The sequence below is a fragment of the Spinacia oleracea genome, chromosome 4 (assembly GCF_020520425.1).
Source record: "Spinacia oleracea cultivar Varoflay chromosome 4, BTI_SOV_V1, whole genome shotgun sequence".
In the NCBI taxonomy this organism is placed as follows: domain Eukaryota; kingdom Viridiplantae; phylum Streptophyta; class Magnoliopsida; order Caryophyllales; family Amaranthaceae; genus Spinacia; species Spinacia oleracea.
In genome coordinates, this window is record NC_079490.1 from 52842512 (window position 1) to 52870257 (window position 27746).

Below are 27746 nucleotides of genomic sequence, written 5' to 3' on the forward strand. Positions count from 1 at the left end.
TGATTTCCTTTTTGATTCCTTTGGGTTCCATGGGTTAGACCCTCATGTTGTGGTAATATGATAGGGTGGCTTATTTTGGGGATTCCTTTTTTGATGAATTTCGGTGTCACGATTCAAGACCGAGTGGGCCTTGTTTATTGGGTCTAGAATGGGCCACCTCTTTGTTTTTGTATTTGCAAGTACATTTGGTGTTTCTTTAGTGTTAGAATAAAAGTTTTTAGGAGAAATCTTACGCCTTTATTAATTTGGAAAGTAAGGAAAACACTGAAACAAAGTTAACCTATATTCTAAGGGGTCTTAGGACCATCTAGAGCCTTTATTTTTTTTTCCATCAATCGAAAGAATTACTAGGAGCTTTTTTTTTACTAAGGTGCTCTCTATGGCTCAAGCCTTGGGTTTAGTCTCGTAAAACTTTGGTCCTCCGCCGGTACTCATCTTGAATTCTATCCCTTTTGTGTTGGCCCACTGACATGTCTTCACCCATCCGTTCTCAGCCTCTTCTAGTGTTGATGCAGGAGAGATTAACCGGGTTGGATCGAAACCTTCATCTTGTGAAGCTAGGGTAGTCATCACAGTCTCGTTCTCCATAGTCCTCGATTCGTTAAACAATGTCCATAGAGCCTGGTTGTCCAACATTTCAGCTGTTTTGGTCTTGGTGAGGTGAGGTGCCTCATCCAAGGTATGGCGGTCATGGGAAATTTCAAATCTGGGCCAAGTTTCAGTAAAGAAGTCCTGGCCCGATACTTGAGACAGGTAGACATCTTCAACATCATCATCCCACACACCGCACACTTCTCTCTCGATTGTATCCATAGGGACCATGGCGAGTGGTGCACCTTGGGGCGTAATATACGCCGTAGGGTCAAAGTTCATATTTTCTAGTTGGTCAAGAGAGATGTGACAAGAACCGAGTGGGCTCTTGTTGTTTTTGGGTTTGCCAACGTTGGGGAGAGGTATTATTTCCTCTATCATATCCTGGATCGTGTTTTTTAGTCTCCAGCAGTTTTCAGTATCATGCCCATTCCCTTGATGGAACTCGCAGCGAGCGCCCTCGACCCAGTACTTACTTTTGACTGGAGGGTCGGGTGTGGGGCCTATGGGCCTTAGTTTTCCTTGATTGGTTAGTCTTTGGAAATCTTGTACTAGAGTCGACCCGAGTGGGGCAAACTTTCGATTTCGGGTCCACCCTCCCAGGCTCCTTCGGGTTGGAGTTTCTTTCACAACATGGACCTCTTGGGCTTGGGGCATGGGGCCCCTGTGGTAGGTGCTACTCTTGTATGCAGGTTTGCTTTGTACTGTTTTTGTGAGGTCATCCTCGATCTTCATTCCTACTTCATAAACCCTCTTATAGGTATCACGTCTCAATTATCTAAGATGTGGTTTGTAAGTTTGGTCCAGGTTGTCAATGAATTTTTGGACTAATTCGGTTTCGGGATGCCAAATGACCGGTAATGCAAAAATTTTGGCTTGCGCAACCGCTAAGGATTCGTTTTCCATTTTCAGTTGGTTCATAAGTAGGGTCATTTGGGTCATTTGGTTCTGTAGCTCTTCTATAGACATATTTGAGGGTGCGAATCGAGGTTGGGGAAGCGGAGATCCTTGAAATGAGGGATGACGGACGGAGCTTGGAGTCACTAAACCTGGTGTTGGTGATGTATCTTCGAGACGCACTAACCTTTGATTTTCAGATCGGCACCAAGTGGCAGGACCAGCCTTATGCATAAGATAAGCTAAAGTTTAGGCCCCAAAGTTTCAAGCATTACTTACTCTAGACTTTTGGCTTTCTCTATTGGTTTTTCGCTCTTTCTTTTGTTGGTACACTTTTGGTTTTTCTTTTGGTCATTCTTTGGATTTTGAAAACACTTGCCCATGTGACATTCGTAGTTATTAGCATGCTCGGTTTTGGTGCCGAGCATTGTCGTCGTAGGAGACCTAATCAACGACACAAAGAGTTATTTATTTTTATTCATATTTTTTTTAGTCGCTTTAAGAATCGAGTGCTTTTCACACGCCCTTGCAGCAAATTTTTTTTTACGAATAGTTTTTTTTTTTTGCTACGTATTTTTTGTGCGGGCACCGAGGCTGCTGCGCCTGACCCAAAGGGCAGGCAGCAACTTCAGTGCCCAGCGTAGGGCGTGAGAAATTTTGGCGCCCAGCCAGGGGCGTTGAAAATGCGTCCCTGGCTGGTTCTCGTCTTTTGTTTGCGTATACTTTTTGTTTATGCGACTTTGATTTTGTGTGCTTGCCCAATAACGTCCTTTACGCGTTGTGCAGCGTTTGTGGGATTCGTTACGGGCCATCCCGAGCGTCGCTTATTTTTGCGGCGATCAATCGGGTTTGCGGAACACGTATCTTGGTATAACTCTTTGGCCAATTGGTTTATGAATGTTTGGGCAATTTTTAAGGTCGTTGGTTTTCTAACATTGTTTGTCACACACAATCATACATTTCGCTACACATAACTAACATTACATCACGAGGGAATAATAATATGTCATGTAGTTTATGATAGGCTTCTATGGGTAGTATTTGCGCCTGGCTTGGTACCGTTTCTATCGCTGATCCAACACATGCCCCGGTCGAGGTAGTGCCTTCAACAGACGAATTTCGCCCAAGAGGCTAATCACGATGTAAGCCAAGGGGGCATGGAGCAATGGGAGGGACCTAATGGGCGAGCGATTGGGTTTGGGACGGGTGTACTACTAGCGAAAGTACCGAGTGGAAAACATCCGAAGCGTATGCACCCCCCGGTTGGCGATGGGTATCCTTAGTCCCAACTCCCGAGATGAAACATCCAAGGGAGCCAAGATTCGTTATGCGGTTCTGTCCGTTCACATTAATATGCTAATTTTCAGGTCGTCCCAACTTGATGGGGAAATAAACGCGGGGTACGATCGTTTCACCCTTCGGCTATTTTGATTACCTACAAGCACGAGAATTTCCTTCACTGTCCCCAGTGGAGTCGCCACTGTGAGGGGTCGAAAAAGCACGAGGCTAATGCGTGACCTCGTCCCTCGTGGGTGTGACGTTTCTTTTTGTCAAATCAAGTGTAATTGGATTTCCTGTGAGTTTACACCCAATTGACTAGTAATATAGGAGTCGCCATTCAGTTTTTAACGACAATGAGAAAAACTGACAAAACCCGGTTATCGTGACATAAAGGGAGTGCAATTATGTTTGACCACGACGGCCGTAGGTTCCCTTGTGATCCCTGGTGTGGGAATCTCTCAACATACACCCGCAAGGTAGAGATTGAGGGTTCGGGGGACTGTAACTACCGAGAGGAGTACTCGCTCTTCGACAACTCCAGAGGCAGGATATCCTTACTAGCTCAGCATAAATAATTGAAGGGGCATGCGTTAACTATTAAACTAATCTGAGTTGATTTTAACAATTTGCAACATATAATACTAGATCGATCACGATTATCTGATTTAGATTGTTTTAAGGGACCTAGCATGATAATCCAATTTCCCAACATATTATCTTAATTAGGCGTGATAGAACAATCAGATTTGATTAGTTTAACAGTTCATAAAAGGGCGAGGAAAGCAATTAAATCATGCGAAGGGGCACATTACGACGCACCCTTGAGAGGTGCGTCACGGTTCTCAGAAAAGTAACCACTTTCACTTTGCTATTTCTCCTTTTATTTAACGAATCTCAAACTACGGGACAGGATACGTTCTGTTCGATTTTTGGATCGATTGCGACAGAACGCGTGATCAATTTCGCAGCGTGAGGCTTAGGCTTAGGGGTTGGAGTCAATACTCAGAATAATTGATTGTCTTTTCACGTCGAATTTGGGGCTATATTTATAGAAAAGATTTTGTGGAAAGATAGAATTTTAGAGCTCTAATCCACGAAGAATTAGGAAAGAACACGTCCCAAGTAATTTCAGCGCCCAGGGCTGGGCGCCGAAGATTTCGGCGCCCAGAGCCAGGCGTTGAAAATAAGGTCTGGGCCGTTTTCTTTGTCAGTTTTGGACTCTTAGAATCCGGAGTGTTTGAGACTTATTCGAGTCTTTCAGCGCGTATTAACTTTATGACGGAATGCGTCTGGGCCCGTTACGAACTCTAGGCTCGTTAGGATTTTAATTAATACGTAACTCTTATTTTCGAATCATATTAGGAATAGGATTCTTCTTGTAATTTCTATCTCATTTAGGATTTATGTTGGAGTGCAACACCTAATTCTGACAGGTTTCTATCTTTTATGACTTGCCACTTTTAACAACTACCCATTACGGCAGTTACTATTTTTAGCAGGTTTCCCTAAATAGCAGGTTTCTATAAATAGCAGGTTTCGGGTGAAATGAAAAGGGTGATTGAGATTCGTTATTTTATAGGAGATGCGTTGCCAAGTGGAGATTTATGTTCTCATCATCGAACCTTCCCTTTCAGGAATGGGGACAAAAGTAGGTGTCTACACCTACGAAAATAATTAAAAATAATTATTTCATTTAATTTCATTAAATGGCTCCCACTTAAACCAATATTTTAATTTGGATAATTTAATTTTAAATATTTAATTAAACTCACGGTCCGGCCCAAGTTAAATAAAATAAATAAATAAAAAATCCACCTTTAGCCATTTCATGCAAAAATTAAATTCAAAGCCCAAACAAAGCAAATATGCACATATCGATGCATCGTGGGCTAGCCGAGTGCCCAGCCCAACGACGCGCGGTGCCTTGTTGCCTCGCACCCACACGAGGGCGCAAGCCCGTCGCGCAGGCACGAGCATCGCTGCAGCGCACAGGCCCAATGCCTGCGCCCACTGCCCATGCCTCGTCGCTGCTCGCAAGCCAAGGCCAGCGTTGCTGCCTTGCTTTCTCGCTGCTTCGTCTCTGAGCCAAGGCACAGCTGCTGCCTTGCTCGGTGCTTCGGCCAGCGCGCGCTGGCATGCGCAACTCGCTTGCTGGCTGCCTCGCGTTGCTGCGCCAAGCTACCGGGGGGGGGGGGGGGGGGGGGGGGCAGCGTGCATGGGCTACGTCCAACCACACGCACCGCACACCCATGTTCCGCGCCTTTGGCTCGTGCCATACTAGCCAATTAACAAAAAAAAAAAAATTAATTTCAAGGAACTTTCTTTGCATGACGTTATTTTTCTTTGAAATTAACAAAATTAATCGTTTGATTTTCGAAAAATAACAAAGTGGGTGATTTAATTAATTTTCCAACAATCAAATTTTGAGAAATTTATTAAATCTTGGCTAACAACATTCAAATTTAACGAACAAACTATATCAACAAAAATTTGAATATATTTGATAATCCAATCCAAAATTTTAAATCGTTCTAAACATTTAAATTTCAGATTTTTATCAATTTGGTTTAAGTGATGATTAAAATTAACGAATCTAATAAAAATTTAAATCCAATAATTTTAAAAACTGCCACTTATGATGAAATTATATTCCCTTTCCCAATTAACCAAAATTTCAGATCTAAAGTATTTTTAAAATCAATTTACGATCTAAAAATCACCAATTTAGGGAAAAACAAATATTAGGGTCTATACTTAACATTTATGGCCGAAAATTTTACCATAATTTTAAAAATATACCCAAGAACAGTTGGGAAATTTTCAATTAATTCAGAGTAGTTTAGGTCGAGCAATTAATTGAAAAACTTTCCAAAATTATTCATTTAATTCATTAATTAACAAAAATGCCCAAAACCTCGAACTTTGGGGCCTGTTTTTGCGATTCTGTTCTCATGAGTTGATCTTAAAACGCCATTTTTATCAGATTAGGGTCAGAAAAATCGAATTTCCGACAATTTTTGAATTCAGAACATATTCTACGATCTATCCAATAATCTAGAAATATTTCATAAATTCATGAAAAAATTCAGAAATATTCGACAACATAAAAAACATATCAAAATGCCAGAAATTACTTAAAATACGTGTTGCTCATGATACCACTGTAGGGGAATACAGTTAAATACATATTAACGCAACAGAATAATCCCCAAAGCCAGGAAGCATGTATAAGGTACAGATTAAGAAAACTTACATTCATAACGTGTTTTCCCTAGTTCAATGAATCACGAACACATACAAGAACTCCAAATGTCGTTCCTCTACTTGGTTCACCGACACATTCAGATCCGTCTTGAGATTCGTAGCTTTGACGTCACTCTATATATTTTAGCTTTTAGGGAAGAACAGTTTGAACGGAGGCAAAGAGAGAATTAGGGTTTTTGTTTGATCAGGTTAAAACTGAAGTACGTAGAATTAGTTGTGTTGTGTTGGAAAAACATTAGGAGAGGTGGTTATAACCCTAACGTTATAACATGACCGGCCAAGGCACAAGGCCTCAACCGGCCAGCTACACGCACAAGCCCACGAAGCAACGCGCACAAGGCAACGCAGTCGTGGGCCTTGGGCCTAGCTGCTTGCTTGCTGCCAGCGTTGATGTCCGCGCGCTCCCAGCTGTAGCCTTGCGGGCTTGCTCTCGCTGCTGGCTCGTTGCGCGCTTGCGCGCTTGGCTCGATTGGCCGGCAACCTCGTCTTGCTCGTATCCGCGACCAATGCCTTACGGGTATTGTTTATCGTATAGTATTTGACGAATCACCGTCGTACGATACGATTATTCGTTTCGCCTAGCTTACGGATATTCGAGATACGATATACGATTCCGATCCAACGTCATATCGTATATTTATGTTTTTCCGAACTAATTCCCGAAAAGCTATTAAATGAATTTCCGATTCATTTAATCCGATAATCTGTTACGTGCCAATGGTGTGACCTTATAGGTTCAGTCAAGAGTAAGCTGTGAGTCTAATATAGATTAGAACTCACTGATCGAAGGCATTGCTCCAGCTAGCTGTTCCGATCACTTGATCTCACTGAATTTATTGTTCGTAATTAATCTGAACCTTGGTATTAGACTAATGCACCTTGGGTACATTTCCTTCACTTTTGTCAAGTTATGCACATTTAAGGCTCGTTTAATCGTTATAGGACATATTTTTGACTTTAATGGTTGTTTTCGCTCCCAACTCCCAACTAATGAAGCTAAATAGGTATTCTAAACCCTTTCCATGTTTAATATACTTAGTATTAGGTTTCTAAGACTCATTCTCATCTACCTTTGTCAAGTTATACACATTTAAGGCTCGTTTGATCGTTATAGGACATATTTTGACTTTAATGGTTGTTTTCGGTCCCAAATCTCTAAATAGGTACTATAAACCCTTTATATCTTTATTATACTTATTATTAGGTTTCTAAGACTCATTCTCATCTACTTTTGTCAAGTTATGCACATTTAAGGCTCGTTTGATCGTTATAGGATATATTTTGACTTTAATGGTTGTTTTCGCTCCCAACTCTCAACTAATGAAGCTAAATAGGTATTCTAAACCGTTTATATATTTAATATACTTATTATTATATTTCTAAGACTCATTCTCATCTTTTTTTTGTCAAGTTATGCACATTTAAGCCTCGTTTGTTTGTTATATGACATATTTTGACTATAATGGTTCTTTTCGCTCAAGTTAAATAGGTATTCTAAACCCTTTACATCTTTAATGTTAAAGGACTTGAAATCAGAGTAACGAGAGATAAGAGAAAGAGAATTGGAAAGTTCTACATGGTGACCTCATGCTTAGGAGCTATCTACTTGGTGAAAGTGGAAGTATTTTGTACTTACTTTCTAAATTGGCTTGGGTTATTATTAAACAAAAATTTTGACTTTATTTTGCAAAAATTAAATAAATGAAACAACCCATAATTAATTATAAAAATTAAAAGCAATTAATTCTTTTTCAAAAATCAACCCAACCACTAAGAACAATCACCCCACCACGCCAGGGTTCAATGACAACATAGATGCAAACAAAGTTCGTAGAAATAATCAAAGGTTTATCTTTACTCCAAATTTATGACAAAGGTTCTCAGCCAAGAGAAGAGAAAATATAGAGTGCTTGTCTGCCCTGGATGGATCTGAAGCAAACACAATAAACACAAGGACCAAACCTAGCCACAATTGATTACTAAATGATAATAGAATCTCATCTCCAATTATCAACTCTTTATCTGAGATTACAACAACTGAGAATGGGATCTCTTCACCCTTTTTCAAAGAAGTTTGGCTTCTTATTATTGCATCCTTTAATGTATAATGATCCATTGGATTTCCTACATATGGAGTAAGCAACCAAGTGTATAAGTTAGTAAGAAAAACAATGCAGTATTATGGCAAACATACTATTCTGTTGAGGGTCAAAGGATTACCATGTGGAAATTTTGTATGTGTTCAAGGTGTAGACAAGCAGGGGCGTTGTACCTCTCCTCTAAAGGTACATGAGATAATATTTCCTACAGTTGAGAAGAAAATTTAGATGAGGATACAAGTTCTAACCCTACTCATTGATCATCATATCTGTAACTTTTAGTCTCTGATTTATAATCACTATATTCAATACAAAATTTTGAGGATATAAGGTCCAACGACCATAATATCTGCATTTTAGGCTATGATTTAGAATCACTATATTTTATATGTAGATTCCTGCACCAAGACATCAAACGTCTAGTGAAATATAATGCCTAGCTAGTAGGTAGGGGGACAATATTTTTACTAAGCCACAACATAATGAAATTTATCTTGGGAGAAAAAAATTTGATTCAAACTTTCAACCTATTGTATATGGTAAGAGACGAAAGGCATGCAACCTTTTTCATTTAGTCAAGTATATTTTCCAGCATTCCACGTCATGAGTACCATCAATTTCACATAGATTAAATAGAAGACTGAAGAATTTCAGCATACCATTGAACTTCCAGTTCCAAGATACGAGTCAGCTTCTATGATCAGTTCTGCTATATTTGGGCGCCAACCAACCAACAATATGTTTTCTTTTCGCCCTAAAATCCAGTCGGATGCCTGTACAAGGAAACATGAACAAGCAGGTAATGGTCTTCCACTTCCTTTTCACCTTTTTATTTTTCATATAAAGTAGTTAACCGTATAAAACATACAACATACCATTAGAATTTTATTTTGAGGGACGCATTTTAGTATTTTCACGACGCAATTTTACTATTGCTGCTATATCTTTGTTATGAAGGAAATAATGCCCTTGGTCTAAGTATGTATTTAATGGTAAGTCTAATAAATGCGGTTCAGTATTAATTATACAAGTTAATAATTCAGTGAGATCAAGTGAACTGTATGCCTAGCTAGAGGCCGCTTCATTTCAAGTGGATTAATGATATTAATCCACAGCTTACTCTTGACTGAACCCGTAGGGTCAGACAAATAGTACGTAAACGGATCAAGTATTTAATGGCATTAAATACTCCATCTATGGATATTCGGAATCGACTGATCTTGGTTCCAGCGGGAGCTGAGATCGTCAAAGGAAAATAATGAATACTCCGGAAACGATGATATTGCCAGAAACGGAAATATGGATCGTATCGGAAATATAAATATTATCCAAGTCGTAGATGTTGCCGGAAACGGAAACATGGTACGTATCGAAAAATATTATCGGAAATGGAAATATTGCCGGAATCTGAAATTTTGCCGGAAATGGAAATATTGTCGGAATCGAAAATATTATCCGAATCGGAAAATAATTCCGGAAACGGAAATATTAAATATTTGTTCGAAACGGAAATTAATTCCGGAATCGGAAATGTTAAATATTGTTCGTATCGGAAATGAATTCCAGAATCGGGAAATTAATCAGAAGCGCGTCGTACGAATAAGCATCGGACGAGCTTGCTATACGAAGGCCCATCGCTAAGCCAGGCCCACGTCCAGCAAGCCCAGCGCGTGTCAAAGAAGCCCAAGGCCACGCCAGGCCCAGCGCAAGCCCAGGCCTAGCGCGCCAAGGCTGCGAGCACAATGGCAGCGAGCACGCGTGGGCTTCGTAGCCTGTTGCGGGCTTTGCGTGTGTGCGGGCCATGCTCGTGTGTGTTTGTGCTTGCGTACGAAACCTTAATCATGTAGGATTCGTTTAAGATTAAATTCCTAAATCTACTAGATAATTAATTAATAGAATTTAGATTAAATTCAGATTAGTTAATTCGTTTCCTAGTAGGATTCTAATATCTATTTCCATACCCTATAAATAAGTGATCATAGTTCACAATTTATAACGAGTTTTCCAAGTATTCATAAGAGTTTTAGGCATAAAATTCAGTCATTATTTGCTGCATAAAAACCGAAAAACAGATAGTACCTTTGGGGGAATTCTAGTTAATTAAACCTAAGGCGGACCAGGACGTGCTGTGGACTTTCTACGAAGGGACGACATTTGTAGTCCTAAAGACTTGTTCTTGTTCGGTTCGGGCGCAGCAAGGGAGGGCACGCTACAAAGAGTATGCATCCTAAATTATGCTAATTGTTATGTGGCAATTAATTTGGAATCTTGACTTTTATGGTTTTTCCGCATGATTTATATTCATTTATATGTATCATAACCTAACAGTGGTATCACGAGCCTCTAATTAATTCCATAATGATTGCTTAACATGGTTAAATTTTATAAATTTGCAAGGAATTAAAAGGGGTGATTAATTTCGTAATTGTAATTAATTGCAAATTTGCGTTTATTTAATTATAAGTTCGCAATTTTTCGGCAGTTTCTTCGTTACTCAACGAAATCGAGTGATTTTTTCTTCAATTCTGCATGTAAAAGGCATTCTAAAATTTTGTCAAAAACACTATTTTTCGGCCGAACCCAGAATTCCCAAATTCGAAGCCTAACTATGACTTTTCGGAGGTTTTAGTTTTTCGAACGCAAAGTTTATAATTTTAAGATGTTAAAAATAAATATTTGCGCTTCTTATTGTTAAATCTTGAATTTTTGATTGATCTACTGTATATGTTTAACAAATTTGAATGCCTAAGCTTGTTAATTATACAACCTAATTTGTAATTGTAATTAATTTGTTGAAATTCGAATAATTTAGAATTGATTTGATTTTCATAATTAATTGACGATTTAATTAGGCATCAATGATTAAAAACCACCATAAAAATTGTTAATTTATGATAAATTTTAAATTTTTATGACCTAGATTGAATCCATGATAATCGGAAATTAATTGATTAATAAATTTTCGATTATTTGCCCAAAATTTATGAAATTAATATAATTTATTAATTTGTCAATAAATTTGAATTAAAAAGTTATAATTTTTATGAAATTCGCTCATGAATGTTGCACGCACAAAGCATAGGACGCTACGTATTACCCTTAAGGGGTTTTGTATAGTGCGGGCATGCGACGACGAGCAAGGGAGCTCGTCGCCCATGCGGTATGAATGCAGCGACCAAGAAGCGTGTGGCGCACGCGCAAGGCATTGCTTCCTGGGCGTGTGTGCAGCGCGATGGGCGATGGGCGATGGGGGCAAGGCACAGCCGAGCGAGCAGACGCGTGTGGCAGCGATGGATGCTGCGCCACAGCGCGCGCTGCCTCGCCCAGCGAGCAGACCAGGCGCGTCGAGTGAGGCGAACTGCGCGCAGTGTGGCCTGGGCTGGCTGCGATGCGTTTGGCCTGCCCGTGCTTTGTTGTGCGATCAACCGTTGGGGCGATGCTGCCTCGTGAGTCGATGGGCTTGGGCGCAAGCCCAAGTCCCTCGTCTTGTTACGATTGATGCGTTTTGAATTTAATTTTAAATTTTCAGTTCGGAAACGATTTTAATTAATTTTAAAATTCGTAATTTAAATTGTTTTCTCGGAATTTACTTTTGAATAATCTAATTATTTTAAATTCTAATTTATACTAATTATTTTACTAAAATTAAAACCTTGAATAAATTTAAATTCATTTATTTAATTCAACTGAAAATAAATGAAAAGGATTCAATTATAATTCATATGAGCTTTAAATTTTAATTAAATTTGTATGTTTCCGGTTAGACTAGGAAATACAATTTTATGTTTAAAATTAGTAAAGCATGTAAATTTAATGGTTTAAGTGGGAACTTTTAGTCATAAACTCTTGATTAGGTCTACATTCCTTTAAGGTTAAAACAACTTGATTAGAATTAATAAGGATTGAATAATTGGTAGATTATTGGAACCCATGATTAATTGCTGCAAATGTTTATGTGATGCATAATATGTTCTACTAACCAGCTATGTGGGCCATTCATGATAATGAATGGGTGAATGGTATATATTGTATATGTACTGTTTTGCAGGTTATTGAAAGTGACTAATATGGCCCAAATAGGATAGAAAATATGGTCTGCGTACCATTAATTTGAATGTAAAATTGGTCTAATGCACCAAAGTTTTTAATTTAAATATGGTCTGAGTACCATCAAATAGTTGTAATTAGTTTAATTATAGCTCATCCTATTTGAAGAAAATGGCGCCTCCCATGGTGAAATTCAAGACGGAGTTTCCAATCCATTTTCAAGACGGACTTTGAAGTTGAAGCTTCAAGATGAAGTCGGGCCATACTAGATCACATTTATATCTTATGCATATTTTAAGCTATTTATTGCTTTAAATATGTCTTAATTATGCATGAGATTATGGCTTGATTATGTTGCATGATCAAGGATTTTAGTTCACTTAAAATCTAACCACTATTAGAATTCTATCCATTAGGAGAGGAAGAGTTCCCCCTTCCAGATAAACCACCCACCTATATATCACCATCATTCCCAACAGGATCAACCAACACCTCCTCTACTTGTTGTGCCTCGTCTGTCAACAAGTCACATGGATTATAAGTGTAAGTTAATGCCACATTAGAGTGTCTAACTCTAATAGGTCTGAGTTATCTTTGAAAGCCTTCCTAATCAACCTCTGGTGCAGTTACAAAAGGTTGTGCTACTGTGTGTTTAGCCTTCTTAACCCACACTCTCCTTTCTCTTCCCTTCCTACAGTCTTCAGCAACATGTCCCATCATTTTACAAGTAGCACAAACTGTAGGTCTCCATTCATAGTGAACTCCCACCTTAACCAATTTACCATGTTCATCCAGAAATGTAAGTTGATCAGGCAGTTAATTCATAGGAACTTCTACCAAAACTCTAGCAAACTGTATTTTATTTCTACTGGCAGTTGCTTGGTCTCTCTTAATGGGTTTGCCAATCTGCTGGACTATCTTAAACAAAGATTTGTCCCCCCAGATATTTGAATTTGAATTTCAATTGAATCCAAATTGGAACAACCCTAATCTCCTCTTGCTCCATGTTCATATGCACAGACCAAGGTCTCAATATCAGTGGCTTGCTATCAAAGAAATTATGGCCTGCAAGCACCTTATCTCTCGATTCCATTGTCTGAAATCTCACCAAATATACCCCCTTCTTCACCATGCTCACCTTGTCTACCTTCAAATTCCTCCAGATTCTCCTAATGAACCCCTCCATCACATAAATGGGTGGATTTGCACCCACCACATAGCATACCACAGAGGAATTCAAAAAATCAACCTCTTCTTGTATATCATCTATTTCAATTTGCACAGGATTTAAAACAGTTTCACTATGTGATTCAGTGATCAAAGCATTATTAGTATCAACAATATCAGCAACTTCATCAAATTGCTGTAAAATAGGAACAGAGAATGCACCAATATCCAAATTAGTTCAAGTATTACCTTGATTTATAGCTGTACCATGAATCACCTCCATAAACGCATTGAATGAGTGTCGCATTTCAGATCGAGTTCGCAAATGCTGCAACCCTGATTTTGGCATAAAAACCCCATTTTCGAGCCCAAAATCCAGCGCCTCTACCCCTAAAACTTCATCCATTGATCGTGTTTTTAATGCTTGGGAATTAGAAGATGGCCCTCTTGATCTCCCATTACCATTTCCTTGCTTGTTACCTTAAGTTTTCGAGCCATTTTTCCTTGCCATGGCTACGACGTACATTAAGATAACGTGCACCGAGAGAAAACTTTTTAATTGATTATTCAATTATACAAGAGGCTCATGATACCACTGTTAGGTTATGAACAATCTAATTGACATGCGGAAAAAGCATAATGGAAAGAATCAAAGTAATTTCACATAATCAATTAGCAAAACTGATTATACATACAATTAATGATGCGTGCCTTCCCTAGCTGCTCCCGAACTGAACAAAAAGAAGTTTAGGACTCCAAGTGTCGCCCCTTCATAGAAAGTCCACAACACATTCGGATCCGCCTTAAATTCGACTAACTAGAATCTTAGTTTAAGGTTTTAGGATTATCAAGATCTCACTTTTAGGTGATAGGAAAAATTATAAGTCTCCCATGAATTATAAGTCACACATGTGTTTTGTGTTTTGAAGTGTTGTATAAATAATTTGGCCAAAGGCCCTTATTTATAGTGATCGGAATATTCAAGATTTTGCACTAACCCTAACACCACTTGGATTAGGAAGGCAGAATTAGGAAACGTAGCCTAGAGTCCATTAAGGACCCAACCGACCGTGTGGAAGACTTGTAGCCCAAGTAACTTGCTCGACAAGTTAACTTGGCGCCCAATTCAAGCTACAGGCTTGCAAGTGCTGGGCTAGCCCATGCGCACTTGCCCACGTTGTGGCCTGTTTGGGGGTTTCCGATGCTTGCTTGCGCACTGGCCCATGGGCGTTGGCACTTGAGCGCTGGCCCATACGCTTGCGCTTGGCTGGCGCTTGAGCACTGGCCCATGCGCTAGCACTTGGCTGGCGCACGCGGTCTCCATGGGTTGTGATGCAAACGAGCCTTTAGCCGGTGCTTCCGTCTCATGGATCGAGCTTCGTGTTTATCGATTCGGTTTCCGATTCGGGTAATATTTCCTATTCGAACAATATTTCCGTTTCCGGCAATATTTCCATTTTCGACAATATTTCAGATATGAAAAATATTTCTGATTCCGGTAATATTTCTATTTCCGATAATATTTCTGACACGTAACTGTGAGGGGGTCGAAAAAGCGCGAGTCTAATGCGTGACCTCGTCCCTCGTGGGTGTGACGATTCTTTTTATTCAATCAAGTGTAATTGGATTTCCTGTGAGTTTACAACCAATTGACTAGTAATTTAGGAATCGTCATTCAGTTTTTAACGACAATGAGAAAAACTGACAAAACCCGGTTATCGTGACATAAAGGGAGTGCAATTATGTTTGACCACGACGGCCGTAAGTTCCCTTGTGATCCCTGGTGTGGGGATCTCTCAACATACACCCGCAAGGTAGAGATTGAGGGTTCGGGGGACTGTAACTACCGAGAGGAGTACTTCGCTCGTCGATAACTCCAGAGGCAAGATATCCTTACTAGATCAGCATAAATAATTGAAGGGACATGCGTTAACTATTAAACTAATCTGAGTTGATTTTAGCAATATGCAACATATAATACTAGATCGATCGTGATTATCTGATTTAAATAGTATTAAGAGACCTAGCATGATAATCCAATTTCCCGAAAATATTATATTTGTTAGGCGTGATAGAACAATCAGATTTAGTTAGTTTAACAGTTCATAAAAAGGGCGAGGAAAGCAATTAAATCACTGAGAAGGGGCACATTACGACGCACCCTTGAGAGGTGCGTAACGGTTCTCAGAAAACTAACCACTTTGACTTGGCTATTTCTCCTTTTTATTTAACGAATCTCAATTATGGGACAGGATACGTTCTGTTCGATTTATGGATCGATTGCGACAGAACGCGTGAACAATTTCGCAGCGTGAGGCTTAGGCTAAGGGTTGGAGTCAATAATCAGAATATAATTGTGTGTTGTGTGTCCTCTTCACGTCGAATTTGGGGCTTGATTTATAGGGAAGAATTCGTGGAAAGATAGAATTGCAGAGTTCTAATCCGCAAAGAATTAGGAAAAAACACGTACCCAGGTATTTTCAGCGCCCAGGCCTGGGCGCCGAAGATTTCGGCGCCCAGAGCCAGGCGTTGAAAATAGGGTCTGGGCTGTTTTCTTAGTCAGTTTCGGATTCCTGAAATCCGTAGTGTTTGAGACTTAATCGAGTCTTTTAGTGCGTATTAACCTTGCGACGGGATGCGTCTGGGCCCGTTACGAACTCTAGGCTCGTCAGGATTTTAATTAATACGTAACTCTTATTTCCGAATCATATTAGGAATAGGATTCTCGCAGTTTTCTATCTCATTTAGGATTTATGTTAGAATGCAACACCTAATTCTGACAGGTTTCTATCCTTTATGATTTGCCACTTTTAGAAGCTACCTTTTACGGCAGTTACTATTTTTAGAAGGTTTCCATAAATAGAAGTTTTCTATAAATATCAGGTTTCGGGTGAAATGAAAAGGGGAATTGAGATTCGTTTATTTTATAGGAGATGCGTTGTCAAGTGGAGATTTATGCTTTCATCATCGAACCTTCCCTTTCGGGAATGGGGACAAAAGTAGGTGTCTACAGTACCATATTTCTGTTTTCGGCAATATCTTCATTTCAGACAACATTCTCGACTTTTCCTTTTGATGGTTTGTTTAGCTCCCACTTAAACCAACATCCATAATTTCCGAATATCCATATATTAAAATATATACTATATATTTTAATATATGCTGAATATTTAGCTAAATACTTGATACGTTCAGTTACTATTTTTGTGACGCTAATGGTTCAGTCAAGAGTAATATGTGACATTAATACTATTAATTCCACTTGATCAAAAGTGGCATCTAGCTAGGAATTCAGATCACTTGATCTAACTGAATAATTAACTTGCTTAATTAATCTGAACCGCATTTATTAGAATTCGTATTAAATGCATTAAATGCAAACTTGGAGCAAGGACATATTTCCTTCAAAATCTTTGGGCATTAGTTTCGTAGTTAAAGATATGTAAGTTGATTTTATTGTTTTGTTTTTATGTTACAAAATTTTCTAATCTAATCGGTGAATAAGAGTTGAGGAAATGGATTTTGGAAACATCTCATTCAACAACACTCTACTTTAATAAATATAAATTTCTAATATAATTCAACTAAATCCTTGTTTGGTTCTACTTATTTACTAGTAGAAAAAACCTTATTTGCAGCGCGCCTAAATTGGGCTTTTTGCAGTGTTATTGCGCGCTGCAATTGTGAGGGTTGCAAATAATGGGTATTTAATTGCAGCGAACACAAACGCTGCAAAAATACGTTAATTACAGCGCACCTTGTGTTCACCCGAGTTGCAAAAAGTGACTTTTTGCAACTTTTGACAGTACGTGGGCGCTGCAAAAAAGAGATTTTAAAGTCAAATTTCTAACACTATTTGCAGCCTTTACTTCACAGTGCGCGCTGCAAATAGTACATTTATTTTTACCAAAAAAAAAGAATCAATGCAGGAATGATACGTTGGTACTAGGTACACTAGCCTCCATTACTTTTTCTTAATAATTCTGAGCATTAAACTGTAATTGTGTTTCTAACAAGATAAATCAAAATACAGAGTTTAGATAATTCCGATCTTGATTGCAACATCCAAAGCATCAAAGTCTGGATTAAGGCCTGCAGCAGCATAATAAAAAATAGTTAACACATAGATTCAGCTTCAGTTGTTTAAGCTAATATACGTCACAACATCTAACATAAAAAAAGTGAACGATATTATACTACAATAGCCCCCTATTTGAAAACGAAGAACCATAAGATAGCAATCACATGAGAAATATTAGAATTTGCATGCCATACATACACCAATGCCAAGTTACTGGAGGATCTATTTCAGCCCAAGCAAAGGATCTTTCCTGGTTAATCAATCTTTTAGCATCTTCAAAAGCCATCATGTAAACAGAACAAAATTCCACAGATTCAACTCAAAAAGCAATCATTTACTGAAGAACACACTAGAAATATTTTAACAAATTAGACCATAAACCTAAGTTAACATGATAAAACAATACATCTCAGAAGGACGAACAACCAACCGCAAGAGAAAACATTGTCATATTCACAACAAATTTAGAAACTGGAAGTTAAACCCATAAGGAAAAATCTTTATGATTTTGCATGTTCAACTATCTTTGGTGACTCATATAAGTCTGTACTCTTTGTTTGTCGTTTGAGGGGGAAGGGGGGAATCGGGGTTCATGTTAAAATCGGTAATATTATGTCAGGATACTGTTAAAATCTTATTATTTCAAAGCAATTTGATTTCTCTGGTAAAGCTATTTCATGTTATTATCCTGACCATCGCTATTATGGATCCAGATGTATGGATTCTCCTGGATTATTCTAGCAGGCATTGTCATTATATTTAAGGTCTGCTTCCATATTTGCCTATTTGGGTTGCGATTGTCAATTGTACAATTCACCAGTCAAACCTAATAATATTTTCATGGGCTACAAATTTTCAGCATCAGTTCCAAAATAATATATGCATTTAATTAAAAAAACCTTCATGTATTGTGACCAAAAAAACTTCACTAACTAGCACTCAACATACTCTGAAGTTTGTGCAAATAGAACAGACTTGCAAAAAAATAAATGAAACTTTTGCAAAGAGAAGCAACAAACAATTGATTTCGTGTTCAAAGCGAATGAAAATTGTATAGAGAGGCACTATGGCAACTGGCGACTTAATTCCATCTTATAAAACTGAGAAGTGTGGATTTTTCCACCAAGACACACCCTTTTCTCATACATAAAGAAAAACTTACAGAGTTACAAACATACAAACATACAGAGGTAGATAAATAGAGGGATGTTGGGATTCGATCATGTAAAAAGAAACCGTAACGTACAAAGTAGGAACAGATAAGAACCAGAATCAACGCAATTCGGATATTAGAGTTTGAATCGTGATTTAATGGGCACCCGTAGGTAGTGAAATGAGCATTTTACTAATGAGCAGATCAAAATACTAAGGAACATAGAACCTTCCTTGGTAAAATAAGGTAAAAAACGGTAAGGAAACAGAGAAAACAACTTGGGGAAAGTACCTTGCAGTCGACTATGGATTCTTGAGCACTATCCAAAACTATTAACACCACCATACAGTTTCAATTCAGCAGGTCTCTCGTGAACCGCTTCACCTTTTTCCCAACTATGGATTTATTGCTGGACTCTGGACTATTTCCTTCAGCCTCGATCAAGCTGAGCCTTCTTCAGAATATGCTCCTTCTTTGCAGCTTTATCCTCTGGCCTATACTTGAGAAGCATCTTGAACAGATTGGTAGCTGAAAACACATTGAATGGAATAGCAATATTATTTGCATGTGATACGAGACATGATACTCTAGGATCACTCATAAATCTCATATCACTTCATTCATGGTATAAAATGCAAAAACAAAGGTACCTAGCCTAAATATCACAGATCTTAGAGACCAATAGCTCAACAAACCTAGACTGCCAAACAATATACGAAGAATAGTAAATTTTCTAAGTCAAAACTGATCCAGAAGATCTTCCCTCCAATGCATCATACTCCATAGGTTGATTAACTTCGGGACAACTGGATAAGGTTCGAAAATAAGTACAAGACGTTCCATGACACGGGATAAAAATGTAGGAAAACAGAAAATAAATCAAGGATTGCTGGTAATACTAATGAGCACGATAATTACATCATTGCCTGGACAAAGAACAAATTCTGGAACACGATCTGATCAAGTATGATAGGAATCCTGGACAAATTCCCTTGTGGATCAACATAAATGCAGAAATACTACTACAGCATTTCAGTTTTTCCCTTGAGTAGCTCAGTGTTCATCTGGAGATCAATAATTCAAATGTTAATTCATATTAATAAATTATTAAACTGGTAAAAAATGGTGGTCTGATGAATTAATTTTAGGAGAATAGCTTATTACAAAAAATAAAATCAACCATACAAAAACCAGATCCGAAAAAACTAAAACTTTGAGAATTAATCAACCCAATTGCACGGGATTTATTCAAATATATGAAATTTTAACAAATAAACATCGAGTGAATTCCAAATAGCCTTAACCAGTTTGAACCCAAAATAAACAGACTTAGCATTAAAAAAACAAAAAATAACAAAAAAAACCATTAATAAAAAAGTTGAAGAAATTAGGGATTTAGAAAAACCCCCAAACCAATGCAGACAAAACCCTAGAAAAAGACGGCAATGAACAATTCGAAAAGAGATTATCTTGCCGTAGGTGAAGCAACAAACTGGAAGAATCATGGTTCAATTCAAAGGTCAGCTGCTCCATCTCGCCTTTCCCCATCGATGGAGCAATTCTGCAGTGGAGGATTTTTTTTATAATTTCGCAGCGTTCAGAGCCCACTAAAGGTTGCTAAAATATCATTGAACAGTTGACCCGCGTTGACCATTTGCTTTTCGCAGCGACCGGTTATCACGTGAGTTGTGAATGGGTTGCTACAAATGTCTTTTTTTCTACTAGTGAACGCAACCCTGTGATATCAAGCTGGGGCTGCTCGTCTTCCTCCTGACAATGACATTTACAGGGAGGCAGGTTAAAAAAAACTTACCCTACAACATAATCATTCTGAAACCTAGAGATTTGGGATTGGAAAGAGAAGGTGAAAGAAATAACCTTAAAGACAACTGCATAAGAGGAACCACGAACATTAGGTAAGTGCAAGAATTCAGCAAAAGTTTTCCATGTGACGATTAACAACACGCAACATCTGATCATAACTTCCAATGGCAAGAAATTGACCACACGGAGACCATGAAACACTCTTGACACCCAAACCACTTTCATATGCCTGATACTTCAATAAACACCGTCCATCAGGGGTGTAAATCAGGACCTGTACAAAGTGATTTCCATTATAAAGAACTCAATGCGAAAAAAAAGTGGATAGTTTGACAAGGCTTACAATCATCAGAAGTAGAGTATGAAATACAGTATCCAGGTACCTTGTATTCAAGAAGTGAATCCCATACAACGATAGAACTATCATCAAGTGACCACTCAACATCAGCCAAATCAAATGTGTCAACAGCAAAAACACCCATTATCTCCCAAGAATCGCAAGACAACAGATTAATGTAGTCCTTGCAATCACGTCTTGTGCATACTGCAGCAAACTTGCCATCTCGGGTGAATGAAACCCCCTTGACAGGATGCTTTGGCCATCTTACGTGTACACAAGCAGTGTTCAGTAATGACCAAACTGTCAATCTTAATTGGAAGTCTGACGTATTGAGTATGTGACGACTATCAGGACTCCACCTAGCATAAGCAATACCAGCTGGACCTTCATCTATTTTACAGGTCCATTCAGGTTGAGTTATTGACCATACTTGTATAGTCAGTTCTTTTATATAGACCACATAGTACGTATTCAGAATCCAGGGCCCACTAAATGTAGCTTATCTTATCTAAGCATGAAAATAACTGCACCACCTGTATAGAAAGAGAAATACACATTCTATATTCAGTTGATAGCAGAGAGTATGAAAGTATGAGAAACAGATAGGAAAACTAACAGAAATCTCAACTTAGAATTCACTCTTACCCTGTAGGCTACAGTAAGTAATAAAATTTCAATATATAAATAGATAATATTTTATAAACAAAGGTATACAGGGTCCAACTGCTATAAGTGCATGAACTTAGGCTTGTACGTGGTCCAAATTCTCCTCTTAATTTATGGGAGAGTCTTGTAACCCAATCTATTTTCATATCTTCTCAAATGTTAACATAGATTAAGTGGAAGACTGTAATTATACACCCATACAAGTAAGCACCAGTAACAAAAATGATACTTTATTAAGTCATAAACGATCCCAAGTTCTAATTTCTAAGTATCCTTACAATTTGTTTAACCTTTAATGAAGAAGTACAAAGTGATCAAAACTCAGAATAGAGCCAAAGAAACAGTTTGCGGGAACGAGAAACTAACATTCCAGTACATAAGTCTAGAGATAGTAAGTAGAAAACAAAAAAATAGCAAATTGACAACTATAGCACCTTAAATGACCGAGTGTCTCGAATCACCAGACGATAATCAACTGCAGCAGCAATGTAGCGAGCATTGGGAGAAAAACAGCAGGGCCCAGTCTGCTTATAAGCATCCGTAAACTCCATTCTTCTGAATATTCAATAACAATCTGCACACGAAAATCACCTGTAAGATTCCCAAATGAGCATATCAACAATCCAAGAAAATTAACCTGTAATTCTCTTTGATTTCGCCTAAAACTCTAAAATCATATTTCTCTTTGATTTGGAACTATACCAAAAATTTAGCCTTTGAATGTGGTAATGCAGAGTTGCAGACATGAATAAGAAAGCAAAGAAAAAAGGGTCACCTGCTAGGTTTCAAATCCATCATTACAGCGACTAGAACACTTCACAATATTAGACGGAATATTTCTCTTGCAGATTTGGGTAAATTTTTTGAACAATTTGAGACTCATTGCACTCAATTATTTGATAGCAAGTTAAATCATAAACATATACAAAATGCTTGCATCATGACAAATTTCCGTAGGAAAATCAAACAACTAAACATATTGTGAATTCCAAATAATCTGAACCAATTTGACTCCAAATCAATAAATTCGACTGAAACATTTAAAAAAAACTAACCCCTAAATTACCAGATCCAGTCTCTCAATTAACAGACCCCTTTACATCAAATTAACAACTAAAAAGAACAATAAATCCCCAAAAATTAACAAATCAAATCAGCCAAACATCATAAATCATTTAAAATCGAAGAAAAAAAGGAGTTTAAGAATTGAAACCCTACCACAATTGACGAAGTGAAGGTAGAACTTCAAGCAAAGTACGAGTTCGACGTCCTCTCTCTCATCCGCCATCTCTTTATCTCTCTGTAGATCGGGGTTGAAACTTTAACACAAAATCGAAATAGATGAACCCATTACATTATTTCAAAATAATCGACTAACATATTCAACAAATGAGAAAGAAGAGAAAAAAATATGGTGAGATTTAGAGATAGAAATATACTTTGGCACGAGGGGAGTTGGAAGGAACCAGATCGAAGCTTCTTTTTCGTAATCCCATGGAACGATTTGGACGAAACAAACAGATAGAATTCCAGGGTTTGAAATGGAAGGAGTTCTAGGGAGAGGAAGTAGAAAAGTCACGCAGCGCGTACATTGGGAGGAGGTTGCAATTAGACCCCTTTTTCTTAGCGTGCACTCACTTACTTCGCTGCGACTATTTTTTTAATTTTTTTTTTCAAAAAATCGCAGCGTTTATGGTTCAAAAACGGTGCAATAAAATCATTAAATCCTTGACCCGCGTTGACCAATGACTTTTCGTAGCATTCACACAATGTATGAGTTGCAAAAAGGGAGTTGCAAATGACGTTTTCTCTACTAGTATATTTTGAGTTGCAAAGTATTTCAGAAAAATAAGATCAACTACTTTTGGACAAAATAAGTTTTTTTTAAAATAATTTCACACAAATAAGATGATTTCAGACAAAATAAGTGAAAATAATTCAAAATAAGTTCAAAAACATTTCATAAAATTTCATATAAGTTAATATAAGTTCAGAAAAAATAAGCTAGCTCATATTTTTTCAAATAATAATTCAAGTATAGAAAAAATAAGTTAAACCCGCAATGTACAATTACCCTCTAATTTTGCCCCACTTTCAGGTACCTATTGTAAGGGGGTCGGAAATAGATGAGTTTTGGGCCTCTTTTGTTCTCTTCCTTCACGGATGTGTGGCAAGCAATATTAAGTAAAACAGGACTAACTATGGGCGTCAATCTATTTTTACTAGACTTTGAAGTCACCATTCAGTTTCCAACACAATGAGGAAAACTGACAAAACCCGGTTATTGTGATATGCAAGTACAAGCTTGTGAGGCCCAAGCTTATGTATTTGACCATAACGGTCGTAGGCTCCCTTGTGATCCCTGATGTGGAGATCGCTCAACATACATCTAGCGGAATAGAGATTGAGGGTTCGGGAGACATTTACTAATACGGGGAGTGCCCAACATTAGCTCATGAAGCGGTCCTTACTAGTTCAATGTAACGAAAATGGGGCATGCGTTATACTACATTACTAATCTGGTTTCTTTTAATGCACAATTATTAACTAATAGATGTCAAAAATATGATTTATATTGATTTCAGGTACCTAACAATAATCCGGATTGTCCAAAGAATATCTTATTAGGCGTGATAAGTAATCAGATTAAGTTTGACAGATTTATAATGGTGATGAAAGCAATAAAACAGATTATGGCACTTTACAATATAGTTTTGGCTATATTGCGGTTCTCAGAAAACTAAGCACTTTCCTTTACTTGTTTTCCTCTTACGCAGCGTATTTTCCTCGACTTTACTAGACTCTTGGGCAGGCTGCTGGCTTAGTATGAGTGCTTATCCGGGCAGAGTTCCGCTTAGCAAGAGTTAATACGGCGGAATTACGGAGTATACGGAACGATGATAAGAACGTATAGAGAAATTAGGCTTAGGCTTATAACTTGCGGATAGTGTGAGATTATGATTCGGTGCCCTTTACTCAGCTGATTTTAAGGCCCTGTTTATAGTGAAAAGTTGTTGTGAAAGGACAGAAATATACACAGTTTGAGAACTACTAAAAAGCTTCGGTGAGCAACAAATCTTTCACGCACAGCACCTGGCCATGAGAAATTTCTCGCGCACAGATGTTTGCGCAAGATGTGCTTCAGAGTTTGTTTTTGAGTTGGACTGTAGCGGATACGTGAGATTATTCTTGCGCGTGGATGTTGGTGCGAGTGATTAGCTACGGTGGGACCTGTGCGGGAGAAATGTCTTCCGCGCTATCTATTTCCACGCGATTTATCAAGTTTAATCCAGTTTAATCCGGTTTTATTCCGAATTAGAACTCTTTTTACGCTTTTAATCCTTATTTCGGGATATTTCCAACTAAAACTCTTTAAACTTTAGGAATTTAGTTGGATTGCAACTAGAATTCTCTTTTATGATTTTTAATCTTTATTAGGAATTTAATTGGGATGCAACTAAACTTCCTTTCAGCTTCTCAATCTCTTTTAGAGATTTAATTGGAGTCCAACTAAAATTCCTTTGACGATTTCTTTAGTAGATACTTAGGATGGCAACTACTATAAATAGCAGTTACTATAAATACAATATGGGTATGGGTAATGAGTAAGTTAGTCTTAGAAAGTTCGTTGTTTGATTAGGAATACGTTTGACAAGTGGATGTTTTGTTTCATCACTGAACATATCGCTTCTAGCATGAGGCCAAATGTAGGCGTCTACAACTAGCTACTTGCAAAACTTCAAAAACATTGTTACTTGCATTGACTGTTATATAGTTAGACATAAATCTAAGAAAAAATGGGTAGCTTGAACGCTTTTAAGATAGAACAAACAAAACTCTAGTTGAGAAGATAATTAGTACTTTCGTTAATTTTGGGCCGCATAAGAGAGCATAATGACAGTCAACCATGGCCAAAACCGCGGTGTTTCTAGGGCTTATCTCATGATTGATGGATGAGTGCAAACAATAGCCAAACATGTAAAATATGTTGGTTCATGAAAAAAATGTTCTATCACTAAAAAATATATAATTTTTACATATATCACAGTCAAACTTAATCAACGTACTAATCACTTATTCGATTGGAAATAGGATAAACACCGAAATCCACCTCCCATTAACAACCTATTTAATCCAACCACCATAATCCATTATCTAACCCGATTTGGTTCAGACCCAATCAACCCATGCACAACCTAGACAGGAAGCGGGAAGACTTGACCAACGAGGTGCAGGATCCGTAGAATAAGGAGAGTGTTGCTATCGGGTATGTGCCAGCATAAACCATTGCAGTAGTAACTACATGAGAAACAAGTGAGATAAGAGTTGCAATAGCTGCATTAACTCCATATATAAGAACCCGACCACCCAACCCAACAGATCAGGGGTGGGCCAACCCCATCCTTCTACTTCGTTTCTAAATTAGCAGAATCATTCCTTACTATCTAATGTAATAGGAATAAAGCCAATATACCTTCCATCCCAATAAAGCATTCCTTTGGTCAAAGAAGGGTCGGAGCTAGTTGCTAAAACAGACACCAAGAGATAGGTTTGAAAGGAACTTTAACATGTATAAAATGATAAACAGTTACGAATGCGAAAACCAGAGGTAATCCTCTGACAAAACAAAAGATTTTAGGAACTTTTTACCAACCAACTCTTATACGACGGAAATGAAGGAAATATGTCCTTCACCCAAGGTGTATTAGTCGAATACCAAGGTTCAGATTAATTACGAACAATTAATTCAGTGAGATCAAGTGATCGGAACAGCTGGCTGGAGCAATGCTTCCGATCAGTGAGTTCTAATCTATATTAGGCTCACAACTTACTCTTGACAGTACCTATAACGTCACACCATTGGCATGTAACAGATCACCGGATTAAATGAATCAGAAATTCATTTAATACTTTTCGGGAAATTAGTTCGGAAAACATAATTATACAATTTAACATTGGATCGTGAAATCGTATATCGTGTTGCGTATATTCGTAAGCTAGACGAAACGAATAATCGTTTCGTACGACAATGGATTGTCAAGTACAAAATGATAAATAAATTGTCGAAGAATAATATAATCGCAATACGAAAGCAACCCACGATCCGGAGCACACAAGCGCAAGGCTTATAGGGGCAGTGTATGGCAATGCAGCGCTAGCCCATAGGCCTCACTGTTGTGTGGCGCGTGCGGGCAAAGCACAAGGCAGGACACAACAACTAGCAGCCCGCGGACCAGCTAGCTGTGTGCGCATGTAATGCCCTTCATGGGCTTGCTGGCCGACCAATGGATTTAGGACTTGGTCGGTTGGCTTGCTTAATTTTTAGGTTATTTTTATAACCTAAATACATGTTTTTTCCACACACTTTTATGTTATCATTTTTAACCTAAACAAAAGAGAAAACCCTAAACTCTCTTTGTGCCTCCGTTACAAACTGTTTTTCCCAAAAGCAAATATCTTGAGTGACTTCTAAGCCATCGATCTCAAGACGGAACTGAACGTGTCGGTGAACCAAGTAGATGAACGACATCTGGAGTTCTTATTTGTGTTCGTGATACGTTGAATCTAGGGAAAACATGCTACAAACGTAAGTCTGCTTGATCTGTACTTTATACCCGGTTCCTGGCTTTGGGGATTATTCCGCTATGTTAATATGTATTTAACTGTAAACACCTACAGTGGTATCATGAGCCACATGTATTTAAAGTACTTATTGGCATTTTATTATGTTTGTGATTATTGTCGAATTTTTCTGAATTTTTTCGTGAATTTTTCGAATTTTTCTGGATTATTGGATAGATCATAGAAAGTATTCTGAATTCGTAAAATGTCGAAAATTCAAATTTTCTTACCTTAATCTGATTGAAAACTGCGTTTTAAGATCAAGTCATGAGAACAGAATCGTAAAAACATGCCCCGGATTTTGTGATTTTGAGCGTTTTTGTTAATTAATGAATTAAATTAACAAATTTGGAAACTTTTTCAATTAAATACTCGACCTAAACAACTCGGAATTAAATGAAAATTTTCCCTACTGTTCTTGGGTATATTATGGACTTATGGTAATATTTTCGTCCATGAATATTAAATATAAACCCTAATTTGATTTTTCCCTAATTTAATGAATTTTAGATCGTAAATCAATTTTGTTAATTATTTAGATCTAGAAATTTATTTAGGTGTGAAGGGGAATATGATTTCATGTTTAAATGGCAAATTTATAAAATTGATGAATTAAAATTTTGATTGGACTCGTTAATTTTAATCATCACCTAAACCAAATTTGATAAAAAAAAATCTAATATTTAAATGTTTAGAACGATATAAAGTTTTGGA

The 27746-nt window shown here is 37.8% G+C and overlaps 1 protein-coding gene across 1 annotated transcript; it reads right to left on the bottom strand.

Annotated features, from left to right (window-relative positions):
- Positions 1–19804: 19804 nt before the first annotated feature.
- On the bottom strand, positions 19805–23051 carry LOC110795374 (uncharacterized). Its single transcript, XM_056826880.1, is given in 8 exon segments — positions 19805–20350; positions 20459–20531; positions 20533–20678; positions 20788–21183; positions 21185–21277; positions 21845–22001; positions 22629–22710; positions 22850–23051. Coding segments are annotated over 6 exon segments (918 nt in total). The 5' UTR covers positions 21962–22001; positions 22629–22710; positions 22850–23051; the 3' UTR covers positions 19805–20257.
- Positions 23052–27746: the final 4695 nt, after the last annotated feature.